Source organism: Danaus plexippus, chromosome 24 (genome assembly GCF_018135715.1).
Source record: "Danaus plexippus chromosome 24, MEX_DaPlex, whole genome shotgun sequence".
Classification (NCBI taxonomy): domain Eukaryota; kingdom Metazoa; phylum Arthropoda; class Insecta; order Lepidoptera; family Nymphalidae; genus Danaus; species Danaus plexippus.
The window spans coordinates 4,553,530-4,573,580 of record NC_083552.1 but is presented as its reverse complement, the minus strand read 5'-3'; the positions used below and the strand labels follow the sequence as shown (position 1 = coordinate 4,573,580).

Here is a 20,051-nt window from a genome sequence, read left to right as displayed (position 1 = left end):
AGAGGCTGAGTTTTCCACGTGTCGAAGTAGCTCCTCGTTCAGTGGTGAACATTAAAAATCTATCGCGGGTTCAATGCTCTTAAATATAAATAGGTTCTATATTCTAATATTTAAATTGAGTCATTAAATTAAAAATATTATAACATCATTATAATATGTTGTACATATAAAGAGATATATGAAGAATTTTAAACATGTCCATCAATGTGCGACGCCATCATTGACGCCATTGTTGTTTTTAAAAAAAAAATTGACGTACGTTATTTTTTTTTTTTGAAGAAATAAAAAAAAACAGCAATTATAAACATTGATTGGAAAATTTATATAGTAAATAAAACTATTCTAAAAGTCGTTTAAGTCAACACAATATATTAATTTACAAATAGTATTGACAGCATGTTAAAATTATTTTAATTACTAGTTATGTGGAAGTGTAGGGTAAGAACGGGGACTGCTTTGTATTGGTCAGAAGTTCTTTAAACCAACACGAACGAACAGTCATACGAGTACCTGTATAGTATTTTAAATATCATTATTAATTTTACGTATTATCTCAAAAAAACTGTTTCAAATCTCTTCCATAGTAACTGTGTCTATACTTAAGTTCTTTTATTTTTTCTTTTGTCTGTGATCATACATTCGAAGTTATTTAAAGATTTGTTTATAATACAATATTATTATAATGTATTATCCGTAGTTTTAAGTATATTCGCATATTAATAATGCCTTTCAAACAAATTATATTAATACATATATGACAAAAATAAACAAATTCATAATAAATAGTTATGTTGAAGTTGAATGAGGGCTGCCAGGGAACTATTGGAGATGAACAGGCTTCAGGAGGTTGGAGCCACGAGATCGTAACAACGGAATTAAGAAAAAGGAAATAACTAAAATATAAAGTATTTACAAATATTAATCTCACTTTTTAAATAACAGGAAATCGTGTATGTTTGTATCATTAAGATTTCATAGAGCCTAAATAAATACAGTTGGTAGTTTTTATTCAGACACAAGGATATTATCGAATGCGGTTCATATAGTATACTATACTGTACTATACTACACTATCAGTTCTGAGTCTGAAAGTGAAACTCTTAGTAAGGATACAAGTATTACACATTTGTGTCTATCTTAATCCGACGAATCTTTTAACTGTCTTGTATCAACAGTAATAAATCTCAGTGAACATCCTGTATTATCTCGTTCTCATCTTCCTCTCATTCCCTGGCCACATCATACAACCAGCTACCCTCGTCCCAGGGCGGTTATTCTGCCCGCTTTAAAACATTCTCCATGCCCTATATTCCTGATATTTTCAACTCCAAGGAGTTTAGAATTGATGACACCTTTTTGATGCGACTCAAACATATCATAGATCACATCCAGAGATTAATTCTAAAGTATTATGTTGATCTTAAAATATATTATCACAAGACATACCGATTGATAGCTTTCATGAAATCGATGTTGCTTTATATGAAATAAAAATATAAATTTTTATGTTCTCGCAAAAATATACGGAAAACACTAGTTTCTAATGTGATGAGACCAACATTTATTTTCTATGACTGTATATAAAAAGGTTCTATTAACCAAGTAAATACAGACTATGTATTTCATTGTCAAAAAAATTACTTATAAATGTAGAAAAACGTGGAAATATATTAAAAAGACAAGGAAAATATTACACATTTAACGTTTTTTTTAACCATAAAATATATTATGATTGTTATGAAAATGTATTTACTTAAGAAAAATATCGCATTTGATGAAAGGTATGTAGAAATAATATGATCTGAATGCGAACAAACAATACATATACATATATATACATATATATATGTATATATATATATATATTTGGATTTTTTTCCTATTATTCTACTTTATCATAATGAAATATATTTCATAAAATTCATGAATGCAACAACATTTTAATTCAACAACAACAATTTTCACGTACTTCTTGAATTCCGTAGTATTAGTTGAAGTTACATAGAATATACGCTGCTATACTTTTATATAACTCTGTTTATAACAAGGACAGTCATCATCAGTTTTGAGCGTCCCACAACATGTATTGTGACCGCAACACGTATTGTTGTATGTTACTTAATGTATTGTATTTATTACGAATAAAAGCAATTAACGTCACGTCTTAAAACAAATCAAATAAAAGCGCTGACGGATTCTTAGACATATCTAAAACTATCTGCTGCCCCCCGAGTCGCCCCACGGAACCCCACGGAACCCCCTCCAGCCCCCACGAACCTCCCCACGCTTTCACGGTTCTAATTTTTGGGGAATTTGGGGCATATTCGTAAATATGAAATGGAAAAAATATTTCGCGTTTTTTGTAATATTCAATCTTATATATGGTAGTTAAGGCCTATATTCGAATGTAGGCTGAGACGAAAAAAAATTACTTCATATGTCGTCCTTAAGACGGAGCGCCGCGGTACGTATGTGTGTTCAGAACGAGAGAACCGTGGAGCGGACGTCGTACTAAAAATAGTTGCAATTATCGTAATTAAAAAACATATGTCAACATCATTCCACTAGGATACAACTATAAGGAATTTTATATAAACATATAATAGACGGATCGTGTGTGAAATAAATTAATTAGGAGAGGAGAAACTCAATGAATACGAGTAACAGTCGTGAGCGCGGTCGTCTCCACGCGTCCGCTGTCCCTCGGAGCCCGCCATATACGTGTCTAGATGTATGTTAATATTTCCTATATGTTATGTTAGTTTCATCATTTATACTTTATTACTATATAACAGAACAATGTGTGCGTGGCGTGCGCCTGTGTGCGTCGGCTTCAATTAAAGATTTTCTTAATAAGGGCGGGGATGTATTATATTTTTCTTGATATTACTGTTACATGGAGGCTGGGTAGAAATCGTTTTGTTTTCTTTCGAGGACCTCGTTCAGAATTAAAATATTGCTTTATACTGTTCTGTATTGTTCGTAATTGATTTCAACTGAATTAGTATTGAAAGAAACTAAATAACTAATGTGTTTTGTGACAACAAATATATTCGATCTTAGTTTTAGACGTTTATATTAATGTTACTGGCATAGGGAAAAGACGAGAAAGCTAAAAGTAAAATTTTTATATCTCTGTTATGTACAGATATCAACGGGAAAATGAAAAGAATTTTACGTTTATGAAATTTAATAAAGAGTTTCCTTCCGAAATATAAAGTACATCTGTTTTCATATACACTGTGTATGTGAATTCTACTTAGACTTATATCTCAGGAAACATAACCATTACATAAACTTAATAAAATATAATTTAAGGTTTAGCAAATACGTTCCCATCAATCATCACTGTACCAGGGAAACCCCACATATATCAACCCTTAATGTGTACAAAAATATCTACACCGCCATCTAACATATAGTTACAAAAGCTTTTACATACACTCCATCTATTGGACAATAGGTGTATCATCTAGAATAGAAACTGACTACCTAACTCATCTTTGCATGCCCAAACAATAGTTGAATACAATTAACTATTGAATACTAACCGTTGCTTAAGTATTAATTAAATAATGTGTGTAATTCTTAAAATACGAGTAGCAATTGTTTCATAAATAATGTCATCAGTTGCCTATGGATAGGATAAAATTGAAGTATTGGGAATCCATGCTTATTTAATAGGTTTTTTGATCTGAAGCAGTGACATTTCGACTTAAAAAAAAAAAGTTTTATTCTACCACTTGTGAAACTGAGATCCGTGAGAACTTATAATATTTGATGAGAACATGTAATATACAAAGACATTTTAAAATAAGATGTATTTATCAAAGAAACCAATTTAGGAAAAAAATACACTAACCATATTAGGTTCGCTCAAATCTGGTAAAGAAGTTCGCAAATGTGTTAGCAACGCTTGATCATTGATAATAACTAAGTCAGGTGACAAATCTTTATCGATAAAACCGTGGCCCGTGGAATTTCAAAGAAATCTTTATTATCAAATTTTCTGTAAGGTGTTCAGAGTTAATTGTGGTACTTGTAATGACAATTTATTATGACCGGAATTAATATTTATTTCATCGCCTTTCACAATTACTTTGCATTTTTTTTTGTTATATTGCACTTATAGCCCTTTTTAAATACATTACTTTCCTTTTTGTTACTCCCAAGACATGAAATAGACATAATTTATACTTGAAATAATTCGTATTGCTAACTGATAACAAGAAATATGCGTCACACTAAATATTGTACCAAATATAAAAAGATTCGAGTTTATACCTGCTCACCCTAGAGTATACGCAAAACCAGATCTTATTGTTAGTAACAATACGTGGTTTTTATCTCACGGTCCCCTAACTTCTTAAATATATAAGTTTTAAGAATTATTTTCTGATCCACAAAAAAAAAAGAACAGTAATAACGAGTAGTCATTTTATTTGAAGAGCCACCTACCGAGAAGTAGTGGAAGTTTTTTTGAATGAGAAGTGTACTTATGAGTAGTTTAACTTTTCAGGTTGCGACTCGTTAAACGTTTTACAATTAAACTAACATAAGAATTACAAAACAATACTTAATACTTAGAGCAATGAAAATATATGGACAAGAAAATTACGAAATTAAAAAATTTTGGGTAAAAAAACTGTAAGAAACGAAATAAAACTACACTTTAATATTTTACCTTAAATTAATTTATTAGAAAAAATCAGTCTTACTTCGCATTATTTGTACTTATAATTAAAGACAATAATAATAATCGTGTAATTTTATCGCCTTCTTTTCTTCTGCGGGGTCTTGGCCTCTTCAGCTGCTTCTCCATTTGGTTGGTGGTCCTCTGAATCAGTTAATTTCCTTCTTACAGGACCAGTTTGGGAAATGGGTATGATCCTCTCACCTTTATCTGAAGGTAATTTAGGTGCAGTGATCGTTAGAACTCCATCTGAAGATAGTTTGGACTCGACAGCTTCACTGTTACATCCTTCCGGTATCAAATATCTTCGTTTAAACTGTCTTGAAATATATCCATGCTCGTCTTTCTTCTCCTCGTGTTGACCTTCAACCACTACATAGTTATCAGTTATCTTGACAGATATTTCTTCAGGTGCAAAATGCTGCACGTCTAAATTCACTTGGAACTTGTCTTTGTCCGTTTTAATAGTGCTGCCGACATCCCGTGCCAGATTAGAAAGGTTTCTCCACGGTCGCATATAGTTCCTCAATGGTCTATCCAGGATATCAGAGAGAAAATCATCGTGTGCCAGATCCAGCCCAAATAGCTGATCGCGAATTCGACGAGGTCTCATTTCATAATCCAATAAGTATGGTAGCAAAGCCATTTTAAGACGCCGATTTAATAATAAGTACTGAAAGTCAAGTAATTGTAAAACACAGTTCTTCGTTTGTTGAAGTCCTGTCAACAATAGCGCTGTATACAAACAACTGACGCTGAAGCTGAGCGCTAGCTTTATATATTGAGACTAGTGAACATTCGGTAGTTTTCTAGCAAATGGTAGAAAGTTCGTGAAAAATAAAGCGCCATCTAACGATGAGTAGAAACACTAATATTATTTTTGGTAAAAAATTCACAAAACACTGACCTGTTATTATAGAAATAAAGAAAGATAAATAGAAATATCGTTTGAAAATTTTTAATTTAATTAGATGGAATGTAAAATAATTTACTTTTATCAATTTAGATTGCCTAAACCTGACATCTACAGATTGAAAGCATAACTTCAGTGGGAATATCTATATCCACTGATAGATGGCGTAATTCTCTTGTTTTACTTCAATCAATGAAGTACATTGTAACAAAAAAATTACGTCTGTTGCTATTAAAACTAATATAAAACAAAATTAAACAAAACTATCCAACTGTTTATAAATTTTGTTTATTTTAAATTTAATTATGCGTATTTTACATTGTAGTTAAACAAGTTATTTGTGACAAATCATAATTTTACTTAATTTCTCATTAAACATTCTGTAAATTATACATGTGCCTTGTACTGATCTTATTAAAGACAAACATGAATGCATTCTTGACAAAAATTAGCGAAACGTAGTTTCAATTTTTATTTAGTTCTAAATATAGCATTATACTTACAATAAAACTAAAATTCCAAATAATATAATGTTGTAAGATTATAAATAACTAGACAAATATAACAAGCAACTATGGCGAGTAATCTTGTTACATTGTTGGTAATCTACAAAAAGTTAGGTTATACTATAGAATCTTACTATATATATATTCCGATTTATTAAATGTTCAATGTATAAATAATTTAATTATTCAATGGAGAAATATTTCCAAAGGTAGGTTTTCGTATATACCTATATTTAACGTACATGTTGTAACAAAAGTAGTAAATTGTAAATGAAATTGTTGTCAGTAACAAATGTATAATTTTATACATTTTTATTTAAGTATCATAATAATAAAGTAGTGTGTGCGTGCATGTGTTCTTAAATTTTAAGTATTACTGTTTACTTCATATGCCGGCACAAATCATGAGTGCACATTTTCCAGTTTAAGGCAATAATACTAAATAATAAGCTAATTCTAACATTAATATAATATGAAAAACTTAACACAAGATGCATTCCATAAGTATATGCAATATGGATGCGCTATTTCATAAAATCAATAAAGTTTTCGAACAAGTATCTAGAAACAGAGGTTATACTACCGGTAGTTGTATTTGATATCAGACAGGATACAAGCAGCGCCGTCAGTGGCGAATAGATACAAGTTATGCCGGAAGTTCATAGAACATTCTAGACAAACCACTATTTTGATGAAAAAAGTCACTTTTATGAATGCAAAATGTGTCTTTGTTTATTAAAAGGATTGTTAAATTAAGTCTTTTATCTTATGAAAACCATTAAATAAGAAAATATGTTTCAGTTTTTTCATTTGACAAACTTCCGATGGAAGATTCTCGAATGTTCCAGAACATTCTCTGAAATATTGTCTTATTATCTGACTTGCCATCTAGCGGCAAGTAGGAAAACAAGCTGTGGGCGTAGGTATCACAAACATTATGGTCTAAATATATTTCACATACAATAATTTTTTACTTTTTTATCAGCTAGTAGTTAACGTTTGTAAAATATAACAATAAATATCTTTTATCGATCATTTTGCCGAATAAGGTGTAAAACTAATAACTTATTAAAAAAATAATTTTATTAACGTTAAAATGTAGATAACTATAATTTGATAAATATGCTAACGAAGTATATCGAGGCTTAAGTTTAAATAATTATAGCGTTGAGAAAATCTACGAAAGAGTACTGAGAAAATTTCAGTTTGGCTTGTTCTACCAGATAAACATTTCGCAGTTACATTATAAATTTGCACTAGTAACCTAAAAGCCATTTTATGTTCATTATAATATTCAAGAATTTGAGTAAAACTATACATATGTATTCACATTTTACATACAAAGTATAATATTTTACGGACTTGAACGTAAAAATGATTCAAATGCAGAAACAGTTTAAAACCCCTGGAAAATGCGGCGACGAGTCGAGAAATTTCTATTCACTCACAGATGTCGCACCGGAAGGAATGCTATATAAGCGACTAGATGTTACGATCAGCGTCATTTGTGAATCAAAAGCTGCGAAGAGAGACGTATTACAAGTATTGTTCGTTGTGATTTTTCTACCACGTGCTAAGTGAAACCGCGTTGTACTAGAAGCATCAAGACACTGTTCGTTGTATATCAGTTGAAGTTAATTAAATTGCACAATGCCTGAAGAAATGGAGACAGCGCCCGCAGAGGTGGAGACCTTCGCCTTCCAGGCGGAGATCGCCCAGCTCATGTCATTGATCATCAACACCTTCTATTCTAACAAAGAAATTTTCCTCCGTGAGTTGATCTCAAATTCCTCCGACGCTTTAGACAAGATCCGCTATGAATCACTTACGGATCCCTCGAAGCTTGACAGTGGTAAGGAATTGTACATTAAAATTATTCCCAACAAGAGTGAGGGAACCCTTACAATTATTGATACCGGTATTGGTATGACCAAGGCTGACCTCGTGAACAACTTGGGTACCATCGCTAAGTCAGGTACTAAGGCGTTCATGGAAGCATTGCAAGCTGGAGCCGATATCAGCATGATTGGTCAATTTGGTGTGGGTTTCTACTCTTGCTACTTGGTAGCCGACAGGGTCACAGTACATTCCAAGCACAATGATGACGAGCAATATGTGTGGGAGTCGGCAGCGGGTGGATCCTTCACAGTCCGCCCTGACCAAGGTGAGCCCCTCGGACGCGGTACCAAGATCGTGCTCCACGTTAAAGAGGACTTAGCCGAATACATGGAAGAACACAAGATTAAAGAAATCGTCAAGAAACATTCTCAATTCATCGGCTACCCCATCAAGTTGGTAGTAGAGAAGGAACGTGAAAAGGAGCTGTCTGACGATGAAGCCGAGGAAGAGAAGAAAGAAGATGAGAAGGAGGACGAGAAGCCTAAAATTGAAGATGTTGGAGAAGATGATGAGGAAGACAGCAAGGACAAGAAGAAAAAGAAGAAGACTATCAAGGAGAAGTACACAGAAGATGAAGAACTTAACAAGACGAAGCCCATCTGGACAAGAAACGCCGATGACATCACCCAGGAGGAGTATGGTGACTTCTACAAATCCCTGACCAACGACTGGGAAGACCATTTGGCGGTCAAGCACTTCAGCGTTGAAGGACAGCTCGAATTCCGCGCTCTCCTGTTTGTACCCCGCCGCGCTCCCTTCGATCTTTTTGAGAATAAGAAGCGCAAGAACAACATCAAGCTGTACGTCCGCAGGGTCTTCATCATGGACAACTGTGAAGATCTTATTCCAGAATACCTGAATTTCATCAAGGGTGTGGTCGACAGTGAGGATCTGCCTCTAAACATCTCTCGTGAGATGCTCCAACAGAACAAGATCCTTAAGGTCATTAGGAAGAACTTAGTCAAGAAATGCCTTGAACTGTTTGAAGAGTTGGCCGAAGACAAGGAGAACTACAAGAAATACTACGAACAGTTCAGCAAGAACTTGAAACTCGGAATCCACGAGGACTCTCAAAATCGCTCCAAACTAGCAGACTTGCTGCGTTACCACACCTCCGCCTCTGGCGATGAGGCGTGCTCTCTTAAGGAGTACGTGTCACGTATGAAGGAGAACCAGAAACACATCTACTACATCACTGGTGAAAACAGAGACCAAGTAGCCAACTCTTCCTTCGTCGAGAGGGTCAAGAAACGTGGTTATGAAGTAGTGTACATGACCGAGCCGATCGACGAGTATGTAGTACAACAGATGAGAGAATACGACGGCAAGACACTCGTCTCCGTAACAAAGGAAGGCTTGGAGCTTCCCGAGGACGAGGAAGAGAAGAAGAAACGCGAGGAGGACAAAGTCAAGTTTGAGAATCTCTGCAAGGTGATGAAGAACATCCTGGACAGCAAGGTGGAGAAGGTGGTCGTGTCCAACAGGCTGGTCGAATCTCCTTGCTGTATTGTCACGGCGCAGTACGGATGGTCGGCTAACATGGAAAGGATCATGAAGGCCCAGGCTCTCCGGGACACATCCACTATGGGATACATGGCGGCCAAGAAACACCTCGAGATCAACCCCGACCATTCCATCGTGGAGACTCTGAGGCAGAAGGCCGAGGCCGACAAGAACGACAAGGCCGTCAAGGACTTGGTCATCTTGTTATACGAGACTGCCTTGCTGTCGTCCGGCTTCGCCCTCGACGAGCCCCAGGTACACGCCTCCAGAATCTACCGCATGATCAAGTTGGGTCTCGGCATCGACGAGGAGGAACCCATCCCGGTTGAAGAAGGAAGCGCCGGAGACGTGCCGCCGCTGGAGGGAGACGCCGACGACGCGTCTCGCATGGAGGAGGTCGATTAAGTTGTCTAACCATGTTTTAATGGTCTGGAAGTTTGTTTCGTGCACTGGTGTACAGCCAAAGACTGATTTTAGTTCAAATTCCATGAATGTTACTACATGTAATGTATTTAAACTGTGATTTTAATTTGTTTGATGCCTTAGATGTTAAGTACTTCACTGTATCAAGTTGTAGGCTTAGCATTTGATCAATCAGCTCTAATAAAACTACAACTCTCAATGTATTTGGTTGTTTTATTTGACCATACAATTTAAAAAAATGATTAGAAGAGATTTTAAGACCACGAACAAGTCCAATGGTTTTGAATAAACAATAAAAAAATAGCAACATTATACGAAAGGAAATGTTTTAATTTTGTTTTTTCATATTTGAAATAAGTCTTAAATTATTTTACTCTTTAGTTTTTTTTAATGAATATCATTCTCAATTTCATATACTTGGTTATGGAACAATTCTATTTTTGTTAAATTGAGCAAATGGTTCCTAGTTGCAACGTAACTTTATTTAGATTTTAGCAGGATATCGGATACACCGTTTATTGAAACTACTCCTATCTAATCTTTGAAGTTTTAGGAAATTAAAACTAGCTGTTCATTTAGCTCGGAGCAGTGTTATATTAACTATTAAGTATCTTTTTTTTTTCTAGCTGATAACCGAAACTTTGTCCGCGTTAAATGTAATAACAGCTTTATTAAGTACACTAAAACACTGATGTATTTAATGGATAAGTACATTATTTTTTTTTTTTAAAGAGGAAATACGAATTTTTGTATATATGTAACTTCAACTGAAGTCGATCCAGCCGTTTTCTCGTGACGTGATGGAAACAATTTCTATTTAAAAGCTAGGAATATGTCTTAAATCTTAATACAAGCAAAAAATAAAAGGTTGAAAACTTTCATTTCAGCGCCATCTAACGTACAAAGTTTCAACGTATATAGATAATCTATAAATTGTTAGTAGGTGGCACCACGGTAGGTTTTACAAATATAGATTTTATTTTCTAAAAGCTGTATATATAAATACATATGTGTAATATAGTATAAGTGTTTACTCAGATGCAAGTATAATATCATCTTTATCTAGAAGCAATTTAACAAAGGCTTGCTTGTGGGGCCCTACTAATAATCTAGTTCGTTTTTGAGAAACGAATGTTTATCTAGTAAATTCTATGTGCTATTTAAATATTCTGGCTAATGCGCCTGTCCGACCTACTTTTATCTCATGGCTGATCAATACATAGTAAGGCAAGTTGCACCTGAAAACCTAGCCTATGACCTAAATTATACAAATTGAAAGACCCTGGTCAGGATTATAAGACATTTTCTGACTAGAATTACATTTAAAAATTCAATTTGTAATGCAATTGATATATATTACGAGAAATATTAATGATGATTTCAAAAATAGAACATCAAATACATCTGGTTACGAGTTTGAATGCAAAGATATTTCTAGAAAACACAATTATTACATTCGAGGAACGATCAATGAACCTCAAATTTATGTATTTTTGTTTATAATCTCATGAAATACCAAAATGGAAAGATCTGAAATATATTTTTGCAAATTATTTTTACTCTGTATACGTCCCATACTTACGTGTGTTAATTTTATTATACTAATGAATTTTATGAATAGAATGAATATATAATATATATACCTAGATAATAAATTAAAGTGTAGCTTTGGCGTATATACATATCTTACAAGCGTGCTGTGATTATAAAACGTTACATCCTTATTTATTCATAAACCACAGATTATAAAGAATTGACGATTGTTATAACTTGTTTTATTCATTCAATTTGATATTTTCTATATAAAAATTTATTTCCTTCTAGCAAATTGTCAAAATAAGTATGCTTACCAGAAGTTTGTATTTATAGTATATACGGATCGTTAACAGTAAAAGGTAACATTTCATTCATAAATTTTCTCACATTATATGAACGTAGGTTAGTGAATGAGAAACAGGAAGTGCTTCGTAAGTAGTGTGAGGTCCCAAACTTGTGCTAAGCATATTGTTAATATTAGCAAATTTTGTACTTATTTATACTAAGAAATATTTTACTGCGCACTAATTGTATTATACATGAAAGGTAATATGAAACATTGAAGCATAGTTTATTTTATTTCTGTTAGAGATTAAATAGATATGTTCAACTGGAAGGCTGCCATATTATGCGGAGTGGCAAGAGTCGATACCTAAAATTTATTATGACATAATATATTAAGAAGTAAATGTTTACGAAACTATTATTTTCAGATTACGTTCAGTGTTTGAAAATTTTTGAATAAACAGTTAACCCGTTTTATTAGATTCAATTAAAATCTGAGAAATAGTTTAAATTTATACAAGGTCAAAACCTATTTTTAAACTTTTTCTCATATATGCTCTGATAATTTACACGTAAAAGAAAAGTCTTGCAAGTCTTGTCTTAAAAATGGCGGCAGTTTCGATATAAATACATATACATACAATAGAATAATAAATGCGAATAATTGTGAAGAAATAAGCATTTTTGGATATGTTTTAATGTATGCAATATGCATGTCTTTACGATTTTTATAAAACTTTAACTTACACGTCGGTATAAGACACTCTCTGATTTATTCCGAAATTCCGTGTATTTCAGGCGAGATCACGGCATAATGGCTGTAATTTGCATGAAGTCACGTGACATATACTAGTATAAACATCGATGGCAGTTGATGAAGTACCATATCTTTATTTTTAATACCCTATACATTTCTCACTAAACCTAGTGAAGACAAAAACTAGTGAAGTTATATTAATAATTAATAGGAAAATCTTATCAATGTAAATTTCAGCATTTGCTTTCCTCGGAGATAGATTTTTGTATGATTTTTTCTAAATTCGCAATAATCAAATTTATAACATTTTGACATTAGAACTTTTGAGTTTGCAAAGAAGAATTAAAATGAATAATATTATATTCATTACTAATTAGTGGTACCTACTTATAAGAGACAATACAAAGGGTAATAAAAACTATATAATCACTATTACAAAACGTATAACTCTTACAAAGGATAAAAACAATGGGTTATATTTTAAATTAATATGAATTTGTTACTGAAAATAATAATACATAACGAATTCGCGAATGGCATTCTAGAAAGTTCTATTGAAATTTGAAACTTTCATCGTCGCTCTTTAACATTTGTCCTTTCTAGAATATTCCACAGTCCACACCTTAATTCGAGATGCGTTTCACTGCGCATGCGTTTTATGCATTTCTAGAAAATTCTTGTAACTTGTTACAAATAAAGTCTATTATTGAATGGCAACTTGGTGACCCCTTAGTGTATCCAAATCAAGTAAACTCTAGAATATTCTAGAACTATCGATTTTGAGCTGCATATGGCGTCTGCTTGCAGTTTGAAGAGTATTAATTCAATTACCATTTTTATGAACAGAAACTTGTTAATACAAAACTATTTTATTCTGGACCCATTATGCTACAAATGGTACTAATATAAACCAAGTTAATATATAATATATGTATAGTAAATACTTTTTTAATTACGAAAATTTGTTTTTGCAATTGCTTCCATATCGATATCACAATACTCAGCTAAAAAGCCTAATATGTAAAAAATAGGAAGTTTACATGTAAAACATAATTTAATATATAGTAAAAAAGTCGCTGGAACATGAAAAATAATGATTAATTTTGTAAATTGGCATTCACTTTGCCCTTAGTAAACATATAATTCGTAAGTAAATTCCTCAAATTAATTTCAGTCTTCTGAATTGGTATATTAAGATGTCGTGAGACTGTTTATTTTAAGACATCTAATAATACTCAAGATATAAACGAGCTACAAGGCAGTTCAAAATAAAAAAGATGTTTCTAGATTAGCGATACCAAATCCTTAAATGTAGATATTAGCGTTACATGGCGACATTCAGAATATTAGAGATTCATTTAAAAATAAGTTTTATATTATAGTTACAAGTCATTTAAAGATCATAAAGATATTTTTTATTAAATTAAATTTTAATAATAGATTCCTATGGATGCAGCTCTCATATAAAATTTTAAATCTTAACATTTTGACATCATATTTTATTTATATTATTCGAGACCAATATTTAACGTAATTAATTAATATAATTCTTAGCGTACTCCCATAGGAAGCATTTCCATGAGAAAATATTGCTTTTTCTAGTCAAAAAACATTTGTAGTTTAATTGTATTTAATAAATACCGATTATTTATATTAAGTGTTCTAAGTTTTTTTTTTTCATAAGGAAATTTTAAGATATATATATTCTATTTCATTTCTAAAAATCTTTGTACAAATTTAAATAAGAAAGTTTTGATACACCCATCGCTTCGAGTTATTCAATAGTTTTTTTCTGGAATGTTCCAGTAGAACTCTATTTAATTCCAGAGTCCAGAGGAACATAAATGGATACCGAATATAAATGTTCTGCATCGATTCTGTATCCTGCTCTCTTTCTGATGCATGTTAACTATAATAAACCATCTCATTCTCACATTGCTTCAAAGTCCTTTTTAGACTTCTGGGGAATGTTGCCAGTACCAAATTATAAATTACCCATATAAATTTGGTATGGAAATAAAAATTTTAAAAGTGAAAAATATGTCTTAATTACATAATTAATGACATTATTATGAAAAATAAAGGTAAATCACAGTTTTTCATTCTAAATTCCATTTACAAAAAAAAAGGGTTTGAAGACGTTTTAATTAAATAATAATGTTATATCGAGGTTCAATCAAAACTTATCGGAATAACGTTAAATTTAAACAAAGAAAAAAAATTGTAATTTAAAATAAAGTTATAGTTTTTCAGCTCTTTTCCTGAGAAATGAGTAGAATTTATTAGTATTGTAACACTGAAACATGCGATGGCATCATATTATGTCTCACTTTATCGTGACGTACTTTGTTCCCATTGGTTGACCTTAAAATATCTAGAAATTTCGACGTACGCCGATTGGTTTATTCTAGTAGATGGTCGAATATTCTCGATTTCTATTCGTTTAATATATAAACACCGCTCTTGGCGCGTTTATTCAGAATAATTTGAAATACGAAACAGAGAAGACGAAGAGTTCGGTACGACCGAAGCGAAGTTTTGCAAGTTTTATTGCATTTCATTGAGTGTGTATTTATTGAGTGTTTTTGATTTGAGGAAAAATTTAAGAACATGCCCGCTATTGGTATTGATCTCGGTACAACTTACTCCTGCGTTGGTGTTTGGCAACATGGAAATGTCGAAATCATCGCAAACGACCAAGGCAACAGGACGACTCCGTCTTACGTCGCATTCACAGATACGGAGAGATTGATCGGCGACGCTGCTAAGAACCAGGTGGCCCTGAACCCCAACAACACAGTCTTCGACGCGAAACGGTTAATCGGCCGCAAATTCGATGATCCTAAGATACAAGCCGACATGAAGCACTGGCCCTTCAAAGTGGTCAACGACTGTAGCAAACCGAAAATCCAAGTGGAGTTCAAGGGCGAGACGAAGAGATTCGCCCCCGAGGAAATCAGCAGCATGGTGTTGGTCAAGATGAAGGAGACGGCGGAGGCGTATCTCGGTACAACGGTTCGCGACGCTGTAGTCACAGTTCCGGCTTACTTCAACGACTCCCAGCGTCAAGCGACGAAGGATGCCGGAGCGATCGCAGGTCTGAACGTTCTCCGCATCATCAACGAGCCCACAGCCGCCGCACTCGCCTACGGCCTGGACAAGAACCTCAAAGGCGAACGGAACGTGTTAATCTTCGATCTCGGCGGCGGCACCTTCGACGTGTCCATTCTGACCATCGACGAGGGCTCGCTGTTCGAGGTGAAGGCTACCGCTGGAGACACGCATCTCGGAGGCGAGGACTTTGACAACAGGCTGGTGAATCATTTCGCTGAAGAATTCGTCAGAAAGTACAAGAAAGACCTTCGAGCCAACCCTCGCGCGTTGCGACGCCTCCGCACCGCCGCCGAGCGCGCCAAGAGGACGCTGTCGTCCAGCAGCGAAGCGACGATCGAAATAGACGCTCTGTACGAGGGTATCGACTTCTACACCCGGGTCTCCCGCGCCAGGTTCGAGGAACTCAACTCCGACCTGTTCCGCGGTACCCTGGAGCCGGTCGAGAAGGCTCTGAAAGATGCGAAGATGGACAAGAGTCAGATACACGACGTGGTGCTCGTCGGTGGATCGACTCGCATCCCAAAGGTGCAGAGCCTGCTGCAGAACTTCTTCTGCGGCAAGAAGCTCAACCTGTCCATCAATCCGGACGAAGCGGTGGCCTACGGCGCGGCGGTCCAGGCGGCCATCCTGAGCGGAGAGAGCGACTCGAAGATCCAGGACGTGTTGCTCGTGGACGTGGCTCCGCTGTCTTTGGGCATCGAGACCGCCGGAGGGGTGATGACGAAGATCATAGAACGCAACTGCAAGATCCCCTGCAAGCAGTCGCAGACGTTCACCACGTACTCGGACAACCAGCCGGCCGTCACCATCCAGGTGTACGAGGGCGAGCGAGCGATGACAAAGGACAACAACCTGCTGGGGACGTTTGACCTGACGGGCATCCCGCCGGCGCCGCGTGGAGTGCCCAAGATAGACGTGACCTTCGACCTGGACGCCAACGGCATCCTTAACGTGTCGGCCAAGGAGAACAGCACGGGCCGTAGCAAGAACATCGTTATCAAGAACGACAAGGGGCGTCTGTCGCAAAGCGAGATCGAGCGCATGTTGGCGGAGGCGGAGCGCTACAAGGAAGAGGACGAGCGGCAGAGACAGAGGGTGGCGGCGAGGAACCAGCTGGAGTCGTACGTGTTCAGTGTGAAGCAGGCCTTAGAGGACGCCGGAGAGAAGCTGAGCGACGGAGACAAGAGCGCGGCGAGGAACGAGTGTGACGAGGCGCTGAGGTGGCTGGACAACAACACGCTGGCCGAGAAGGAGGAGTACGAGCACCGGCTGAAGGACCTGCAGAGAGTATGTTCGCCCATCATGAGCAAGCTACACGGCGCGGGGGCGGCGACCGGGCCGGCCGGGGCGGCGCGGGGCAGCGGACCCACGGTGGAGGAAGTGGACTAAACTCGCCCACGGCCCGGAGCGGGTCGCTGGTTAGGAGCTAAGACTGATATTTATTGTGAACCTCACGTGATCATCTGTTGAATTAAGTTAATTTAAAATTTTACGATATTAATAAATTATGTTTTTATATATATTTTGTTATTATTTCTATTTGATCTCATTTTCCCATAAGTAAAATGTAAATTAAAAGCTTAAGTTAATTAACTTTTAATTTTATTTATTATGTACTAAAGACATTTTACAAGTGTTGAAGTCGTTCTGTTAATATATTTCATACTGAGTTTATTTCTAGGCCGTCCGTTAAATTATTGTCTGCCGACACCAAAATACTATATCAAGGCCCGGCGTCATAATAATACGCTCATAATATGACCGGGAATAAAACAATGTATGCAAATATAGCTGGAAATACATACAGCCCTTAAGAAGTTCACTTAAAATTAATAATATTAAACTGTGACATAGGTATCTTTAATCTCAGGGATTTTATCGTCAATAATATTTCTTATCTACATTTAGTTTTTACATGTTTTAAGTAAAGTGACATCTATCGTAGAGTAGTGTAACTCCTATTAGAAGGTGCGTATTAAGCAGCAGCATCCATCTAAATGTAGATGTCGCTGTAGGGCGAACCATTAATGTTTGGTTATACATATATGCAAGAAATTTATGTTGTCAGTACCGAAACTTCTCAGATATTGGTCAGACTTTACTTTTATAAATGACAGTAATAAAACTGAATCATACATTCGACTTGACCTTAAAGAGTTCGTTTGGTTAATAAAAGTTAAAATGTATATTTGCCTATGGCATTACTGCCTAAAAACATGCCGGACGAGTCGCAGGGAACAAAAAGTTTTATGAACTATCTGTAAGAGGCTGGTACTTCTTTGGTCCAATCAGCAAAATTTGACATAAAGTCTTTGGGCCTTTTTTTTTTTTTTGATGACGCAGTGAAACTCTTTTTACGAGCCGTCTCACCGGCCTTGGTGGGGCCGGAGAGGATGTGTGAGACTCGACCTGGGCAGGTCCCTACCCACTAAAACCACTGCGAAAGCCATCGGCCACTATAAAGTCTTTGGGCCTCAGTTAAGATCAACCATCCAAAATACTAAACTGATCTAACCAATAATATAAGCTCAACTTATGGAATCAAAATACTGAAGATAGTTCAAGGAATAAAAATGGTAGGCAATTTATTTATTTTTGATTTTACAACGAGACAAAATAAAAGTAATGAAGCACTCGTTATTATAAAATAAAAATAATTTACATATTATGTCTACATGCCGTCGTCACCTTTTGCAAGACTGTGATGCTCGCAAAGGAGGTGGCGGAAATGGAGAGAGGCTGCCTTATATCTCCCCTCCTGCAGCAGACGTATTGGGCGCCGTAGGGTGGCCGAATTCCGGCCACCGCATAGCGCGATCTGTGGACGGCAGATTCGGGGCATCTTGTCGTCCAAAGAGAGCTGCAGCATTCGAAGCGGCGGTGTGTGTTCCGGCGCGCCTCACATGTGACTCTTATCGCCGTGTGACGGCCGCAGAATGGGTGACGGGGCCCGCCAGACCATCTGTTGGGTCAATACCTGTCGGGGGTGGCGACAAAGGCTTCGGCGGTACCCGCCCCTTAGACACACGGGTACTTTAGGAATACGCGTTGGTTTTAAGTCAGTAAGAGTCAGACAGTACCCTTCGCCCTTCTCCGAGGGCGGCGGGGCTCCATGAGGATTTTCAAACCCGATACCAAAAAAACAAAATCAGCTTTATCCCTACCTTTCTGTTTTATGCAATAAATGGATTTCCAACAACAATCAAATCTGTTGGATTTTAAATAAAATAATTCTCAATATCGATGAACGCACAATAGCTTTATTAATCTTAGACACAACGTAATGTGCACGATTACATCATGTCTTCAACATAGAACGGAAGTAGTTGACATATTTTTTTTAACGACTAAGCAGAGTGGCAACATTCACACAATAAACAGTAGTACCAACCATGTAATTATATTGCTAATCACAACAAAATTTCAAACTGTGGACATTACGACCTTCATCATTATATCCAGAGATTATCTTTCATACATTTCATACAATCTGCATCCTGGTGTCTTTCTTCTCCACCAACTTCTTATTTTTTCTATGTTGGGTAACTTATTTTAACTTTCCTTTATTATAGTATAACCGAGCCATTGCTCGGACATAGTGTCTATGATGTAATGTCTGTAAATATGTAATGTCTATGTGCCTAGCGTCTATGTGACTATCCATTGATAGTGCTCATAACATATGTATTGTTTTTTTATTGTTTTTATGTAAATTTAATAAATTAGCGGTGGAATTGTATCGAATGTTATTTTTTTAAAAGTCAATTCTTACCTTGTTTCTAAGATCAGAAGTGGGATACGTACTTTGAGAACCCCGTTTGGTAAGGCCTTGTTATTTCAATTTACCCACACATTATTTTTTTTGTGTTTTGTTAAATATTTCATTATAACTTTTTTTTTAGACACTGAGTTATTTTAAATATCGTGTTACGTTATTATCGAGAATATTAATTTGTGTTAATTACTTTGATTAAGCGGTGAGTAAGCTTTTATTGCGTTTGTTTGTTGATACGTTAATTTCTAGCGATCATACTTATTTAATTATTTTATTTTGTTACTAAATGTCTGAACGTGAACGCAATTGTAGCCGCAGTGGTCTTGTGATCGTAGCTAGAGTCAGGGTAATAGTTCCCGTGAGCAATCCTCTGATGAGAATAACATGTTGAGACTTGATTTGGAGGCAATGATGAGTTTTAAAACGTTAGAGGCGAAAACAAGGGCTTCGCGCGTCGGTGATTTCACACGACTATGAGGAATTGCGTTACAAAGGTTTGACGCCCGGTAGCGTTTGTAATAGGCAGTCATCACGATAGTTGCAGACACCAACGCGCGTTCGCGATATATCTCTCGTTTCCGATCGTCGTGTACCCTATAAAATGCGTGAATTATCGTCGATAGGGCATCTGGTTTCTCCGACGCATG

General features: G+C 35.7%; 3 protein-coding genes across 3 annotated transcripts; 2 read left to right on the top strand and 1 right to left on the bottom strand.

Moving 5' to 3' along the window:
- Nucleotides 1–4,671: 4,671 nt before the first annotated feature.
- Nucleotides 4,672–5,452, bottom strand: LOC116776008 (protein lethal(2)essential for life-like). Its single transcript, XM_032669095.2, has one exon. The coding sequence runs from the start codon at nt 5,337–5,339 to the stop codon at nt 4,770–4,772; it is 570 nt and encodes a 189-aa protein (XP_032524986.2). The 5' UTR covers nt 5,340–5,452; the 3' UTR covers nt 4,672–4,769.
- Nucleotides 5,453–7,606: 2,154 nt separating this feature from the next.
- LOC116775847 (heat shock protein 83) lies at nt 7,607–10,140 on the top strand. The gene has a single exon (XM_032668843.2). It carries the CDS (start codon nt 7,763–7,765, stop codon nt 9,917–9,919), a length of 2,157 nt encoding a protein of 718 aa, XP_032524734.1. The 5' UTR covers nt 7,607–7,762; the 3' UTR covers nt 9,920–10,140.
- Nucleotides 10,141–14,979: 4,839 nt separating this feature from the next.
- LOC116775831 (heat shock protein 68-like) lies at nt 14,980–17,149 on the top strand. The gene has a single exon (XM_032668809.2). The coding sequence runs from the start codon at nt 15,126–15,128 to the stop codon at nt 17,016–17,018; it is 1,893 nt and encodes a 630-aa protein (XP_032524700.2). The 5' UTR covers nt 14,980–15,125; the 3' UTR covers nt 17,019–17,149.
- The last annotated feature ends 2,902 nt before the right edge of the window (nt 17,150–20,051 follow it).